General features: G+C 47.4%; 1 protein-coding gene across 1 annotated transcript in view; it reads left to right on the top strand.

Annotated features, from left to right (window-relative positions):
- NCKAP1L (NCK associated protein 1 like) overlaps positions 1-15794 on the top strand; it is a 39855-nt gene extending 24061 nt beyond the window's left edge. Inside the window, exons 22-31 of the mRNA XM_058558062.1 lie at positions 564-694; positions 3669-3766; positions 3893-3986; positions 4139-4221; positions 4521-4601; positions 7059-7152; positions 8386-8502; positions 8843-8952; positions 10801-10890; positions 14333-15794. Coding sequence (XP_058414045.1) covers positions 564-694; positions 3669-3766; positions 3893-3986; positions 4139-4221; positions 4521-4601; positions 7059-7152; positions 8386-8502; positions 8843-8952; positions 10801-10890; positions 14333-14464 — 1030 coding nt within the window. The 3' untranslated portion in view covers positions 14465-15794. The remainder of the gene's footprint in view (positions 1-563; positions 695-3668; positions 3767-3892; positions 3987-4138; positions 4222-4520; positions 4602-7058; positions 7153-8385; positions 8503-8842; positions 8953-10800; positions 10891-14332) is intronic.
- The last annotated feature ends 1320 nt before the right edge of the window (positions 15795-17114 follow it).

Genomic DNA, 17114 nt, shown 5'->3' with positions numbered 1-17114 from the left:
CTGCTGACACTGGCTGGAGGCCTTCTCAGTTTGCCCAGAGGCCAGGAGGGAACATTTGGACAATGGATAACCAGTGTTCAAGGTGCTTCTCTCTGTCCAGGAGGTTTGATTGAGACCCGCTTCCAGGATCCTAGGTCTTCAATCCAGCGTTCTCCTTGGAGAGGTTGAGGCTAAGTATATTTCAGAGGAGCCCAATTAGTAGGAATTTTTTTCTTGTTAGCCTGGACTTGTCTTACCTGACAAAGACAGGCCAAAGGTGAGGGGAGTGAATAGTTGGAAAAGAGCAGGGGCTGAGGGAGGGGAGTGCACGCCATTACATTTGACAGTCCAGCCAAATACCCTGCAGATTAGAGGCGAAGCAGAATTACATTACTGCGAGTTGTTTTTGAGCCAACAGCTTGGGGTGTTAATTAGAGTGTTGTACTCTCTTCTTTGAGTCTCTTCTCCCCACCCCAGCCTTTGGCAAAGTTTCTCTTCTTGGGCCCGGTGGTCGTGGTGGGGAGCAATGGTAGGGAGAAAGGATTGAACACTAATCTTCCATGCTTTCTTGGCCAACCTTGTAGGTACCTAGAAAGTCTGCTTAGACAGGCGAGCAGTGGGACCATCATCCTCTCCCCAGCCATGCAGGCCTTCATCAGCCTCCCCAGAGAGGGGGAGCAGAACTTCAGCGCAGAGGAGTTCTCTGACATCTCTGGTGAGCCCAGGGCCTGGTCTCCTTGTCAGGGAGCTGAGCCTTTCCCCTCAATACTATATCTCAGCCTACGGACCCCATCTAAATTCTCCTGCCTGCCCAGAGGCTCATTCTGTACTCTCTTCAGCATCTCTGCCAGATCCCACCTTAGGGACAATAAAAGGAGATTCTGAGTGAGAACCAGAATTGAGGAGTGGGCTGGGGGTTGAAGGGGGAGAGGGAAAATGAGGGGAGTGAGGAGTTAGGCAGAGCACTCAAGTCACTGAAAAGCTTTATTCTTCGAAGAGTGGTAAATGGTTATTCTCCATTTCCACAAAGAATAAAGAGGAGGACATATAATGAAGGGTAAAGGATAAATGTAAGGAGGACATTTTGGTGTCTGGAATTATTAAACAGTGGTCCGATGTCATGGCATCTTCTTCCTTAGGGTTACGTTTTAGAGCCTTAGCTGGTGCTTGGATTGTTGATGTTTAATAACGATGAAGAGATAATGGATGACATTTATTGTGCACTAAGTTCCAAATGTTCACATGTATGAACTCCTTTAATCCTCCCAGCAGCCTTGAGGTAGATACTCTTATTACCCCCATTTTACAGATGAGAACACTGAGACACAGAGAGGGTAAGGAGCTTGCCTAAGGTCACACGTTCATAAATGGTAGAACTGGGATTTCACCTCAAGGCAGTCAAATTCCAGAGCCTGGCTGCTTAATCACTATGTAGTGCTCTTCCCAGTGTATAGAAGTGCTTTTGTGTCTCCAGGCGGGCGGGTGAGGAGTGTGCAGTGAATGAGCTGGGAAGTCGTTCTCTTTTTAAAGAGGGCTTGAAGCCATACAGATCCTTTTTAATAGATTTGTTTTACTGACTGATTCATGAACTACCCTACTGCTTCCTCCTTCCCCTCTGTGTAAATCATGGATCCTGCATGGCATCTGGGACAAGGAGGAGCTCTTTCAATGACCCTGCCCTCTCCATTTTTCCCCTTCCTTGGGGGTGTTATGGAAGTCAGAGGACACAGTTCTGTTTTCCAGCTGTGCCTCCTTCTCACCCTCGTTCTGACTCCATCACTAAGTTGACCCTACTCTTTACCTGCTGGAGGTTTCAGATGTCCCCTTCTCATGAACTCCACCCACAAACTGTAGGCAGCATCTAAAATCAGCTTTAGGTCTTGCTGACAACTGATGAGCAGCGGGAGGTAATGCTGATTCCCCCTTCTACCACCCCCACCCCAATTTCCCTGGGTTACCATGGTGATGGGGCAATGCTACTGCAAAAATAGATAGATGGAGAGAGAAGGTTGCCCTAGGGTTACTAGCCTGGAGTAGAGAAGACTAGAGTAAGGAGGTTTGGCAGATCCAAACTGGTAGATCAGTGTGTCTCCTCTCCATCTGCTCCAGAGAAGGCAATTCAGCCCCTCTTCCTCTCTGTCAGCCATTTTAGCATTATCTAAGTTGACCAGTTATGAAATTCTTTTCTAGTTCTCTGCTCAATTCTTCCTGTGTAAATAGGTGACTCTCGAAATGTCTAGTATTTACTCCAGACAAGGCTCTGTGTGAGCTGCTGTGACCAGGTCCTTGTCCTCTGTCACTGGTGGAGGTGGAGAGCAACTGGTCCTGCCTTCAAAGCCTTGAGTGTGGGGCCTTGACTTCCTTTCCCCTCTGAACTCTTATTAACTGTGTTAAACTCACCTTTCTTTTACTGGTCTCGTTGTTACTTCTGGTCTTGTATGGTTTTCCCTGCTGGGATGGCCCACAGCCAGAGACCATCGCCAGAGCTCCTTCCTGTCTGAATTTATCACTGGTGTCTCTAACATGGAGTTTCCCCAGGCAGGTTTTGTTTACTTCACAAAGGGCCAGAGGCAGGCTGGGGAGGGAGGGATAAGGCACTGGGCAGACTAGAGGGAAGAAGGATTTGGAGGAAAAACAGCTGAGACTCTGGGGATATGTGTTGATTAGGAAAAAAAGAAAAGGTAGCTCAAGGGAAGAAAACTTGGACGGTGAGGCATTAAATAAGGGAAGGGGAGGGAGGAACACAGAAAATGCCAGGCCTTAGATAAGGAACTGTCGTGATATCTGTTGGGACACGGTGAGGGGCATTAAGGCGTTGCACTGGGTTTCTGGTATCAGCCCTGGACTTGGTTAAGTGGCCTTGGACAAGCACGTAACCCCCCAAGACTGTTAGACCAGGATGACATACCTTATACATCAGAGGGCTGTTAATAATTATCATCGTAATAATCCCTTATTCATATATATCTTTATAGTTTTCTAAGGGTTTTACAATATAGTATCTTATTTACCTTTATGTCAACTCTGTGAGGTGTTCAGGGTAGATATTAATTTCTTCATTTCACAGAGAAGTGAACAGAGGCTCAGAGAGGGTCAGTGACTTGTTAAGGTCTTACATCTGATAAAGCTAGTCCAGCAAGAGCAGAACTCAGGTACCACATAATGGAACTTGGGAAAGTATAGATTCTCGTAAGAATGTAAACAGTTGTCATTTGTGGTAAATCTGGGCATGAGTACCCATGGGGAGAGGGTAAATTGTCCCACCGGCATGCCAGATGCCAGGCCCCATCACCTGAGTGTAGAATTTCAGGCCACTTCCCACTTCCTTTCCTTGCTGAAAAACATTTTAAATGTTCAGATTACCCCATAGCTGTTTTTTTTTGGTGAGGAAGGTCAGCCCTGAGCTAACATCCAATGCCAATCCTCCTCCTTTTTGCTGAGGAAGATCGGCCCTGGGCTAACATCTGTGCCCATCTTCCTCCACTTTATATGGGACGCCGCCACAGCATGGCCTGACAAGCGGTGTGTCGGTGTGCGCCTGGGATCTGAACCTGCGAACCCCGGGCCTCCGCAGCGGAGCACTCGTGCTTAACTGCTGCGCCACCAGGCTGGCCGCCCCCCCACAGCTGTTGTGCAAATGCTCCTGTGCCCTCTGAGTCCCACCTGGGACCTCTGTAACTCTATTCCAGAGATGCGGGCCTTGGGTGAACTCTTGGGCCCCTATGGCATGAAGTTCCTGAGTGAAAACCTGATGTGGCACGTGACCTCTCAGATTGTGGAGCTGAAGGTACTGTGGAAGCAAGACCCAGGAAAAGGGTCCAGCCTCCAGGGAAGAGGGCAGAGCAGGGGACTGGGGGGAGATGTACCGTGGGTCTCTTCTTTCCTGCTTAATGTCTCTGTGTCCCGGCTGCAGAAGCTGGTGGTAGAAAACATGGATGTGCTTGTTCAGATCAGATCCAACTTTAGCAAGGCGGACTTGATGGCTTCTCTGCTGCCCCAGCTGACGGGTGAGCAACTCCCCTAAAGGGAGAAGGAACTGTGGGAAAAGCAGTGCGATGATAGGGGCTTTTGGGGATCTGGGGGCTTGGCTGGGTCTGAAGAAGCAAAACCATTGCTGTTCTCCTAAGTTCTCTTCTCTGACATTCTTCTTCCTCCTCAGGGTCTGATAACGTGCTGAAACGCATGACCATCATTGGCGTTATCCTCAGTTTTAGGGCCATGGCCCAAGAGGGACTTCGGGAGGTGAGTTGGGGGCGAGGGGGCCACCACAGAATCACAGACACCTCCGTGGGTAGGGTTTGTGTGAGAGGTTGTGGAGATGCTTGGTGAGCATTGAGGAGAAAGGAGCTTAATTTGGTAGAGGGCCTGGAAGTTCTCTGTGGATAGATGAGTTGAGGAAACCAGAGGCGTGAGGAGGGGGGCAGCATGGGGGGCTGGCTAGGTTCTTATCTAAGCCAAGGCCCTTTTTTTGTTTGTTTCCACGTATCTTTGAAGGCAGCGGCCACTGTCCTGTGGACTCGTTTATCTTCTCTTTCCTCCAGGTTTTCTCCTCCCACTGCCCATTTCTTATGGGTCCCATTGAGTGCCTGAAGGAGTTTGTCACTCCAGACACAGACATCAAGGTATGGGGGAGTGCAAAGTGGAATCCAACAAGGAGATTTTTATTGTTGAAAAATGAAGGAGCTAGGATCTTGTAAGGAAGAGAGGGCTCTGAAGAAATCGTAGGGAGAAGAGCCAGCATCTGAATAGGAGAAACCCTGGGGGAGGTTTTGTGGAGAGAGGAGCAGTGGTCAGCTGGATATTCTTGGAGAGTGAGGGAAGAGCTGGGGAGACATGGGGGGATGGAGAGAAGCGGGAGCCTGGGAGCCCCTGTGGGGATTAGGGGAGGGAGAAGGGTAAGATCTAGGCTAGTATCTAGGTTTTCACCTCAAATGTGCAAATTAGATACCAAACTGTGTGCAGAGAAGTCCCCCCTTTAGTCAGGAGCTGTGGTACTTTTTGTAAAAAGATTTGTTCCTTCCATTCCCACCCACTCTGCCTGCCCTCAGAGTTTCCTTTCTTTTTCTGGCCTTTTCTTCCTCTTAGTTCTGAAATTTCCCAGTTCCTCTATGTCTGTGTCACCTGCCTCAGGCCCCATTTACTACAGAGATGAAGAAAGGAAGAGGGCCTTCTGCAGGCACCTCCTCCCCCACCATGTATCATCTTGTTTTTTGAATCACTCAGAACACACAAGTATGTTAAGCAGGAAATAGAGCTGAAGGCTGGGAACAAGCGCTTTCAAGTGCATGGGGCAGGCTACTTCTCTCATAATTGAGTCCTTTAATGGACAGAGGTCTGTGATAGGAGGAAACTGGTTAGCAGGAAGAATTAGAGTTAGATGTTAAGAAAAACTTCCTCACCTCGAGACCAAAAGAGTTGTGAAAATTTGCCCTCCCTCTGCCTGAAATCAGATGAGGGTCAAGTGGTCTTGGGGGCCGGGAGGGGGCGTTGTTTCGCTAGGATGGCTGCCCCTTTTGAATGGTCTTTGGTTGTGTGGTGAGCCTGGGTTTCTGGCAGCTGCTGATGTTGGGGCTGAACGCTCTAGCCTGTCGGGAGTTTGTCTGCTGATACCTCCCAGGCAGCTCTGAGCTTTAGGCTCTGCCTGCCTGTGAAAATAAGCGGGTAGGGTAGAGAGAGGGGTGGCCAGTCTGTCAGAGATTCTGTTCCTGCCTCGGAGGGGTGAGAAGATTAGGAGAAGAGAAAATAAGACCCCTTCAATCATCGCTTTCTCCCTCTAGAAAACCGCAGGTCATGGACCAGGTCCCTGATCTCCTAGGCCATGGTTGCCATGAGCAGGGTCATCTAGTTCATAGTGAATTTAAATAAAAGGCAGAGCAGAATGCAGCTACGGTTTGGCTTCTGTGTCAAGTACCACAGGCGAAGTGTGTGTATTGTTCTGTCTGTGGGGTTCTTTGCATAAGATACTCTACTTAGTTGCGTGCTATTGAAACAATTATTCTTGTTCTCTTAGAACATTTTAAAGTCTTTTTTTAACCTCAAACTGGGTCTAAGTACTTGGTGTAGGAGTGGGCGTTTGGGGCTACATCCTGGGAACCTGATTCTGAGTACAATGAGGGATTCGGGTATCAATCAATCAATATTTATTGAATGTCTTCTGTGTGCTTAGCATTGTGTTAAACACTAGAGAGAATAAAAAGAAATGCAAAGTTCCTGGCTTTGAGATAAAGGAAGAGGAGGAAAGGAATGATGTTTATTAGTCTATTAGGGACTCTATTAGTCACTAGGGTCGATGCTTTACACTTGTGGTTTCATTTAATCCTCACAACAACTTTGAGAGTTAAGTATTATTATCTGAGTTTTACAGAGGAGAAAACTGAGGCTCAAAGAGGTTAAGTAACTTTTAGCCAAGGTTACACATTTAGTAAGTGGCTGTGCTAGGATTTGAACCAGATCTTCTCACTCCAAAACTTTTTTCTCCCCTCCCTATGCCATGAGGCTTAAAAGAATTATAATCCAGTTGGTGAGATAAGCCGTATGTCTCACCTCCTATCTGAAAAGATAACTGATAGTACCAGGTGTCCCTTAGAGAATACCCGGTGCTGTGCGTGATCAATGCTAAGCCAGTGGTACCAGTTTAAGGAGGGAGAGATGGGTTTGGGCTGAAGTAATCGGGGAGGGCTTCACAGATTTGAGTTAAGCCTCAAGGGATGGGTATCCCTTAGATATAGTAGAGGAGAGGAAAGACACTCTAGAACAGGAGGGTATATGAATCAAAGTAAGGATGTAAGTTGTAGTTTGGAGGTAGTGAAAAGATTACGCTGGCTGCATTGACTGTGGCAGCTTTTGGGGAAATAAGGTTGAGAAAGGAAATTTGTACAGTGGCGTATCTAAATGCCAAGCTAAGGCATTTGGGTTTTTTCCCTGTATGTTAGAGAGAGCTATGAAAGGAATACCTAGAAAAGATGATAATATACTAAACGTTTAAAATCTGTGATCCAGGAATCCTGACTACCTGTAGCTTTTGCCAAGCACTTATCTCCTGGGAATCCTCTCCAGAATGTTGTTTTCTTCTCTACCAGGTGACCCTGAGTGTCTTTGAGCTGGCCTCTGCTGCAGGAGTGGGCTGTGACATTGACCCAGCCCTGGTGGCTGCCATTGCCAATCTGAAAGCTGGTAAAATTGGGGAAAGGGGGCAAGGGAGGACTTGGGCCATATTTTTGGGTGGGAAAATGTCAATGTCAAAGAAGCCTTTATTTGGGATTGTGAATTCCTAGGATATAAGCTGGGAGCTAAGGAAAGACTTAAAGTGCAGTCTCTAAACCCCTAGAAAGTACTTACATAGGCAGGTTAGATTTCTAGTCAGGTTCCAACCAGTTGATCTGTTGATCAGCTAAAAAGTATTAAGTGAGAGTCTGTTTGATGCTGAGCAAGTGCTCAAAGGAATTTACAATCTGGTTGGGGAAATGAGATTAATGCAAATGAAACAATGAGAGAACAATACACGATAGTATAGGATTTCATGCTAAGTTGTGTGGTATAGCATTTAAGTCCCCAGAGTGATCTTGTGCTCTCCCCTCCGATATAATCACCTCGACACTATTCACTTCTTCCCCGGTCTCGCAATTTCCCCTGATTAGCACATTCATACTCACTCACGCTCAGGATAGGATGGAACCAAAGGGCTGCTATTAAGCCCTTTTAGAATTGTCAGACTCACTTGCCCTTTTTTTTTCTTTTTTTTTTTTTTAAAGGAGGTGAGTTTATTTTATTTATTTATTTATTTTTGTGAGGAAGATCAGCCCTGAGCTAACACCCACGATAATCCTCCTCTTTTTGCTGAGGAAGACAGGCTCTGAGCTAACATCTATTGCCAATCCTCCTCCTTTTTTTTTTTTTCTCCCAAAGCCCCAGTAGATAGTTGTACGTCATAGTTGCACATCCTTCTAGTTGCTGTATGTGGGACGTGGCCTCAGCATGGCCGGAGAAGCGGTGCGTCAGTGCGCGCCCGGGATCCGAACCCCGGGCCGCCAGTAGCAGAACGTGCGCACTTAACCGCTAAGCCACCGGGCCAGCCCTGCCCGCCCTTTTCTCTCTTGGTTTTGGTTTCTCTTTCCTTCCTGCCTCTCCACCCCATCAGGCAGCTGACTGTCCTCGGACTGTGTGTCAGCAGATCCCTGGGCTAAGAGCTCTGCTCAGTCACCAGAGGAGGCCTCCAGGACTTAGTTAGGCCCCTCACTGTAACTCCTGTCTCTTTTAGCGATAATGACTTGCCTCTACTGCTTTGTAAAGTGTTTTCATAGGTATTTTCTCATGCAATCTTCATGGTAATTCTGTGAAGAAGGACACCTATAGAAGATAACTCCTGTTTGTTGACCTTATTCACTTTTCTTTTTTCCCTCTTACTAGATACTTCATCTCCTGAGGAAGAATACAAGGTGGCCTGCCTGCTCTTGATCTTTCTCGCCGTTTCCCTCCCACTCCTTGCCACTGACCCTTCTTCCTTCTATAGCATTGAGAAGGATGGTAAGTAAGGAGTAGGTTTGAGGGACCACTGCTATTTATGTTAGTGTCCTGGGGTAGGGAGATGAGATGGAGACATTTATCTGGAAAATACAGACTTCTGGCTCAGGTGTAAAGTTCTGTTTCAAAAAGTACTTGAGAATAAACTCTCTGTAAAATTCAATTCCAGTGAAATTTCGTAGAAATATCCTTCTCCTAATCCCCAAATGCCTCCTAGTCCTTTTGGCGTCAAATAGGGGTGGCCCAGCCTGAAAAAATGAGAAATTACCAGGTGGGGTCAGCCTGGGGTGGCTCACTTTGTTATTTCCTTTTGTTTCTCTCCCCGTTGATAATAATAACCTAGGTTACAACAACAATATTCACTGCTTGACCAAAGCCATCATCCAGGTGTCTGCTGCCCTCTTCACAGTCTACAACAAGAACATTGAAACTCACCTCAAGGAATTTCTGGTGGTGAGTGGGTCTAGGTTACAAGGAATGGAAGATTGCAAAGTCTGGCGGGAATTGGTTTGACTTAAATCCATAGACTCATTGTTGAGCAGGCTTTGGAGCCAAACCTCCCACCTAACTGGTTCAGTAAGTAGTGAGAGGCCACTCTGTAGAGGCAGGAGTTTCTTCTAAATTCCCTCACAACTGGTATTTCAGCCTCTGCCCCATACTTGGAAAGAGCATTGGACTAAGAGTCAGCAAATCTGAGTTCTAGTCTTGGATCTGCCACTAAGAAGTTGTGTGACCTCTGAAGAGCCAAACTTTTGGGGCCTCGGTCTTCCCATTTATTCACCAGGGAGATTAAACTGAATCCATGCTTCCTTTCTTTGGTGTGCATTAGAATATCCCAAAGAGCTCGTTAAAATACAGATTCCTGATCCTTACACCAGATCTCCTGAATTAGAATATCCGAGGGTGAGTCCAGGCCTCTGTTTCTAATAAGGTCTCCCGGGGATCTGATGCACAATAAAGTTGGAGAGAGACTGAAGTTTATAATCTATAAGGCCCTTTCCAACTCTAATACTGACAAAAAGTCAGACTTTTTTCAAATTCTCAAACTTGAGTGTAAATCAGAATCACCTAGAGAATTTCTGATTCAGTAGATTAGAGGCGGGGCTGGAAAATTTGCATTTACAGCAAGTTCCCAGGTGATATTGATGCTGCTCATCCTGGGAGCTTACTTTGAGAACCCCTGGGCTAGGTTTCTAAGGACTGGAGCTTACAGCCAGGAGGCCAATTCTACTGGAGGTTATGTCCAATTTGTTTGAAAAAAACTGTTGTCAAAAAAATTTTAGCCAAAGTTTGACTCCCTGTAACTATCACCATTGATCTTAGTTTTGCCTCTGGAAAAACACAGAATAAGTAATTTCTTTCTGTTGCTAAAAGAGGCCCCAGAGTTTTCCGTTCTAAGTCCTCCATGGAGGAATCCCATCGATATACTTCTAATACATGGTCCATTACCCACTGCCTGCTCGAGCATTCTCAGCAATAAGGAGCTTATTCCTTTGCAAAGCATGGTCCTAATTTAAGAACTAAGGCCTCGTCTGTCTCCTTTTAGGAGAAAACACAGTAAATCATATTCTCTCGGGAATCATACCATTGTCCTGAGAAGTACATGTCGGAGACTTGGAAGCTTAGTTAGAGGGTCTCTGTTTAAACTGGGACAGCCAGCCAGCCAGCCAGAATGGGCTCTGAGCATCTTAGATATAAGGAGGATTCAGGCCAGATCTCTAAGATGGGGGGAGAAGGGAATTTACCCCCTCCTTTTCCCTTTTACCCTCTTTGTTTGCTAAATGCTAGTAACCTGGGCCTGGGATACAATTAATCACATTTCTTCCTCCCTCTTTGATCATTTGGGGCCTGGAGGTGAATGGAGAGGACAGCCATTTGGGAGTTGACAAGAGGAGAATACCAAGAGCACTGTATCTGAATCAGAGGGCCAGCTCTCTCTCTAGTCGAGTGGGGAGTCAGCTGTAAACAGCCTGATGACAGTGGTGTCTGGAGTCTGCCTAAGAAAAGAGATTAATCTCCTGGCTTACATTATTACCTGCCTTTGTTCTAGGTTCTTTCCTCACCCCTTACAGCCTCTCCCCCAATACCCCTGGCAACCTGCATTGTCTGCACTGGCTGGTTTATAGGCAACGTGCATCTCTGAAACCTAGGGGATCTGCCACTTTTCCACCCAGAGTCTCCAGGAACATCCCAGCACTTCTGAACTCTCCTCCTTAATCTTTTCTTAACTTCCTGTAGCCTGAGGCTGTCCTACTCTGACCTCCATAAAAATCTGGTGCCTTACAAATTCTTCCCTTACAGGTGGCCTCTGTCAGCCTCCTGCAGCTGGGCCAGGAGACTGACAGGCTTAAAACCAGAAATCGGGAATCCATTTCTCTGCTCATGCGCTTGGTATGTATCTGGTTTAAGTTGGTCTGGGAAAAGAGAGCGGAGGGGCTGGAGGGAGACTCCTCTTTAGGGTCTTCGGGTCCCTGCCATTGTCGTCACCCAAAAGCATTAACTAAGAACTTAATTCTGCCTGACCCTCTGGGTCTAGTACTCACATTCTGGTTAACATTCTAGACTTGTTCTGTAATCCTAAGGTACAAGGACTTCTCTGCAGGACAGGGCCCTCCTGGCCCCTAGCTGACTGGGTTCCTTTGCGTGCGATGTTCTGGTGTCTGACCTGGTGGGGCAGCTGTGTCCCTCATCCAGAACCACCTGTCCAGTACATGTTTGGTTTTACTTGACCACTTCCTAGGAGTACTATGAAAACGGTGCTAAATAGCACAGAACTGAACTGGGGAGAGGGGATGGGGCTCAGAGATGAAGGGATTTTAGCTGAAAAGCTATAAGGCAGGGAGCCAGGTGGGCCGTGGATCTGGCAGTTCCCGCTATCTCTTCTTTCTTCCTAAGCTGTGGGCTTTTCCCTACTTTGGCAGAAAGTTCTGGGAACTCTGACTCAGTTAACTTTTAAAATATCTTTCCCTCATGACCCTGTTTCCCTCTTCAACTTGCTTACTCACTCTTTTGCTCTAAAAGTCGATTCTCCAGGTTGGTACTGCACTTAGATATGGACAGGAGGGGCTCCTCCCCTGGGCTCTGTGTTTCAGAGGCCCTCCTCTGGCCCGTGGGGAGATGACATGCCCACCTGGAGCCTGTGCCCCACCTTGAAGCCCACACTAAAAATCTCTGCGACCTCAGAATTCTCTGCTAAGCAGCTCCAGCCTGCTGGTAGGGCTTGTGGGGAGCTTCCTTCCCAAGTCCATCCTACTGAGGCCGGCTGTGCTGCTGGCGGCTATACCTCTAGGGCCCAAGGAATGTATGGCTGGAGTTTAGACGTGTAGGCAGGAAGTCTACGCGTGTATACAAAATCCCTCAAACTGGGGCTGGTTCCCTCTGCTCTGTTCTGGTGCAGAATTCTGAGGAGTCTAAGAATTCCTAATTCAAACCTGGCCTTCCACGAAATTATAAAGGTATACTGTGAAGGGTGAAAGATAGAACGTAACAGTTTATCTGATTTATTTAGTCATTTGGGATGTGGGCTTCCATTTGTACCCTTGGCCAGGCCCACAGGTTAGGTGTAGGCAAGCAGGGAACTCCCCCCGGATCTCCTTTAAATACACAGGCACTGAGTGGTATCTGTGTCTCAGTTTCTCCAGTTAGAAAAAGGCCTAGGTAGGGCTGATTAAGGGTTATGACGAGAAGGGAAGAGAATGGACCTGAGGATGTGTGTGGGGTGGGTGAGAGGGCAGAGGGCGGGCAAATGCTAGTGGTGTGCTGGACAGAGCACAGGCTGTGGAGCAGCATGCCCTTGGGCAAGTTAGTTAACCTTTCTGAGACTCTGATTCCTTATCCACAAAAGTGGGCAATAATCCTTATGATAGAGTGGTTGGGATTCGTGAGATAATACATGTGAAAATGCCTAGTATGTAATAGATGCTCAACAGATGTTAGTTCCCTCTCTCTGCTGCTCATTTCCTTTCTTTATTTCCTTGGGCAGTTTTCACCTCTGTAAGGTTGGAGGTGATTCTGTATTGCCACTCATCCCTGCCTCCTCCTCCTGCTTTGCCCCCCCCCCAAAGTGTGGGGAGGTGTCCACCCCTGTGGCAGGGCAGTGAAGCTGCAGAGTGGCAGGAACAGAGCTAGGACCAGGCGCTTTTTGTTGGAGGGGGAGACACAGGGCCTAGCTGCTGCAAAGCAATTTAAATGCAAATGTTTCCACAGAGAAATTGGAAATGACTGAAGGCGAAGGAGCTGTGTTCTGAGTTAAGAGGCTACTCATGTAGCCCCAAATCCTGGCCAGGCACTTCTCTCTCTGGGGTCTTTCTGTCTTGGCTGCCAAGCCTGGGCAGTGCCCACCCCCAGTGTTGCCAGCCTGGTCCTGGCACGGGTTTCAAAGGGGAAGAGATAACTCGCTCATAGAATCGTGGAATTATGGATGTCAGAACCAGACCCAATCCGGGCCATTAGTCCAGTCCTTACAATTCATAGGCGAGGAAACCAAGGAGAAGGAGAGAAAGATGACATTCAAGGTCTCCCCCAAAATATGTGGGCAGATTTGGGACTAGAACCCAAGTTTTCTGGCCTTCACTCTAGGGCTGTTTCCACTACCATGAATTTCCTCCAGTTAGGAGCCCTGTTATTTTCTGTGCTCAGTGGAGCAAAGAATAGGAAGTCTTGGGTCAGTGGATCCTTCTTGAAGCCATCACTCACTTCCCTGTACCTGAGGGTCATATTCTGGAAAAGAGATCTTATCTCTCTCCTGGCTTAAGGTTTGAAAATCTTGCCTGGCAAGAAATTCTTTCTGTTATCCAACCTAAGATCAGAGCTACAGCTTTCCTGGCAGATTTCCTTCAGCCTGCAGTGTCTGCTCCTCGGAGGCTGTTGTGTGTATTGGGTGTGCCTGTGTTTGAGAATAGCACAATCTTACACATTTTCAAGCTTGAAAGGACTTCAGAGAGAGAAACATGTTAGAATAGATACGGTAGATTATCTTTCTTGAGTGAATTTTCAGGACTTGAAACACCAGACATATTGGGGAGGGTCCATCTGTGTGAATTGCCAGAGGATATGGGACACTTCTCTCCAGAGCGTGTTTAGTCCCACAGCCTCTTGGCTGAGGGAAGTCCTGAAGGAAATGCACCTTGTTCCTTCCTCAGGGATGGGGACCCTCCAGCCCAAAGCTAGGCTGTGCTGCTCTTTGCTGATATGCCCCTCTCCCTGCCCCCCACCCTCAGTCTTATCCAGGCTTCTTGATCTAGCTTTCTGCTTGGCTGTGGGGGCTGCTGGGAGCACCACAGCACACCAGCTTCTAATTAAACTAATTAATCATGCCTGCTCCTTTATGCAGCATCCTTACTGTTCCCTAAGCACTGTACTGAGGGAGGAGGAGACTGAGGCCCAGCACAGAAGGGCGCATGTGGACTCCAGGCCCCTCTTTCTTGGCCTATAGTGGTGATTGTTTCCTTCTCTGCAAAGCTTTGTCATTAGTACTTTTATCCATCCTTACCTGCATCTGTGCTGCCCACCCACATATGATTTAGCACACCCAGAATGGGAGAGAATAGGAGTTTTTTTGCCACTAGGGAAGTGATTCTTTCCTGCCTTTTGCTTCTGAGCCCTTTATAGAACCCTGAGGAGGGGGACAGGGCCATTATAATGGAGCTGAAGAGGCCACATTGCTTTCCCAGAGTTAACCAGGTGAGGGAGGAAGGGGGCAGTGTGATTTGGAACCCTGTTCACTTGTGACTCTGAGGGCCTACAGTGGCCCTGGGAAGGAATGAAGAGGAACAGGGTGTCACTGAGGTATGCCCCACCTGAGGTTCTCATCTCTTGGCCCCTTCTCTTCCAGGTGGTGGAGGAGTCCTCGTTCCTGACGCTGGACATGCTGGAGTCCTGTTTCCCTTATGTCCTGCTTCGAAATGCCTATCGGGAGGTGTCCCGGGCCTTCCACCTCACCCGAGTGCCGGCCAGTACCCACTGAAGGGCCCTTTGGACCTACCTAAACCCAGCCATGCTGGAAGCTGTGGCCATTTTCTCAAGGGGTGGGAAGGGAATGGGGTCAGGAGCCAGAGCTGATGAACAGGCACGCCGAGGAACAGCCAAGGGCTGAGAAATCATAGAGAAGTGGGGCAGGCTGGGGGCATGGAGGACAGTTTATGGAAAACGTTAGGGGATTGGGGCCATGTGTGTGAATTTTCACAATGAAAAGAATGAGTGACCTGCAAGTATGTTTTCTATCTTCTGGTGACTGGAGCGTGAGCTCTGACTGGCATGGGTCTCTCAGACCTTCATCACTATTCTGGGATGATGCTGGCGGGCAGAGATGATCAATCATCATATTAAACCATAATGAGCTTATAATCCTCCCACTGGAGCTGCTATTGTCTCCTGCACATTCATTAGGACGATTATCTCCTCTCTTCCTTTTCCAAATGTGTTCAGCAAACATTCAGCCTGCTCCTGCTGCAAAGCAGTGGCAAAAGAGCCCCTTTTTTCCTTTGTGGGGGCTCTTTCAGGAGTCGTGGGTCTCTTCCTCTGTCTCCAGCTCCACTGCCTGCAGGGGCAATGAGGACGCGCTCTTGAGAGATTTTCACTGGCCCAACCCCCTCCATCTGCTCTACCACACCTGGTGGGTAATGAGTAAGTTCTCCCACCTGTTTAACTTGACACCGCCGCCCCCCCCCCCCCCCCCCCCCCGCTATTTCCTTGACAGAGCCACAACCCAGAGCAGAGGGTCAGTCTAGGTAATTCTAGGTCACATGACAACTAATTGGACCAGAATCATGTGGGTTTCCCTCCCAGACCATTTGGGGGTACTCTCCCTCCTATCTGGAGGGACTAATTGAACCCAAATCCCCTTGTCATCCTAGTTACGGCTGTTGCTCCAGGCAGGGATTTCTCTTCTAGATCTTAAATTTCATAGACCTCATTAGGTTATAGGGCTCTGAGAGCGGGTATACTTGAGGGAGTAGAAGCTGTTTCAACTTAGCCCTTTTCTGCACTAATTAGAATTTCAAGTGTCACAAAGCCTGGGGCGTTCAAGATAGCACTAAACTAGGTTTAGTTAACTCCATGGCAGGAAACAGTGGCCCCATCCATCACTTCTGTGCACCCACTGCCAGCTCCACTGACTGGAGCTATAGATCATATATGTCACAGGTCTAGAGTGGTTGGAATAGGCACATGTAATTAACTAGTTGATAAATTAGGGTCACGTCCATACTTCCACGATAAAAGGGAAGCAATTGTTGGTTTTCAGCAAAACCATTTGGCCTTCATTAAAGCTATTTGATACCTGTTTTTGGATTTTATATGTGTGTTTGATCTTTATTTCTTGAGACTCAGGCTTAGTCAATACTTTTTTAACTTGACACCCATAATCCATACACAAGTTTTCCTTAGCAACAATTGTCTGCTCTTTGGGATAGAAGCAACAGAAGATCCTGCTTCGTGCATCAGCTAGTTGTTCTTGCTTGCTGTGGAAACGACATTATGTTCTAAGGAGTGACTCAGAGTCAGGGCTACTGAGACAGAGGGCAAAGCTGATGAGGAAAAGAAGGCTCAGAAGTATCTGAACAACTACTCTTATATCCTGATATCTCTGCTGGGAGCTGCTTCTTGAGGAGATAGAGACCTTTTTTCCATCTGCATGTAGAACCACTTAAGAGGAGCCTCCCGCAGGACAGCAAGACAAGTTGCTGCAGGGGAATAGAGGGTAGACATAATAGCTTTTTTCAAATTAAAGTTTTTATTGAGATAGTTAAGCCACATGCACTTGTAAGAAGTAATACAGAGAGATCCTGTGTACCTTGACCAGTTTCCCTCAATGGTAACGTCTTCCAAACTACAGTATACTATCACAACCAGGGTATTGGCGGTGACACCATCTGCTGATCTTATTCAGGTTCCCCGGTTTTACCTAGGCTCGTTTCTCCGTGCATATGTACTTCTGTACAGCTTTATCACGTGTAGGTTTGTGCATCCACCACCACGGTCAAGGTCCAGAAGGACCCCTCATGTTGCTCTTTTATAACCACTTCCCTTCTGCAACCCCCTTCCTCTTCCCTAACCCCTGGCAACACATATCTGTTCTCCTTTTCTAAAATGCTATTTCACATAGTATCTTTTTATAAACATATACTTACACACATACTTCTCCATCACATATACTTTTTCAAAGCACTCATATCCTTATGACAATTCTGCAAGGCAGCCAGAGAAGGCTTCCCTATTTCAGGCCAGTAAACAGATCCAGAGATGTGAGATGACTAAGGAAGGTCACACGTTTAGCAGTACACCTAGAACTGGGACCCACGTCTGACAGTCAGTCCTAGACCTTCCCTACTGACCAGACTGCCTCTTCATCTGGGAAGACTTTGTGGTTAGAATCCAGAGACCCTAGAATGAGCAAAAATAGGAGGTGAGGACATGATGGCCTTCACCACCTGAAAAAAAAGGCGACTGTCTAGAGGTGAAGGGACAGGTGAGGTAGCAGGACCCATTAGCATTTTAGGCAGTTTGCTTGCTCCACCATGAGGGTCTCTGGCCTCTTAGAGCCTGGGACACAAGCAATTATGAATTGCTTTCTGCTCTCAGATCTCCAGCTTGCTTTATTTAGACCTGAAGCCAAC

The sequence above is a fragment of the Diceros bicornis genome, chromosome 17, assembly GCF_020826845.1.
Source record: "Diceros bicornis minor isolate mBicDic1 chromosome 17, mDicBic1.mat.cur, whole genome shotgun sequence".
Taxonomy (NCBI): domain Eukaryota; kingdom Metazoa; phylum Chordata; class Mammalia; order Perissodactyla; family Rhinocerotidae; genus Diceros; species Diceros bicornis.
This window is presented reverse-complemented; position numbering and strand designations above follow the sequence as displayed.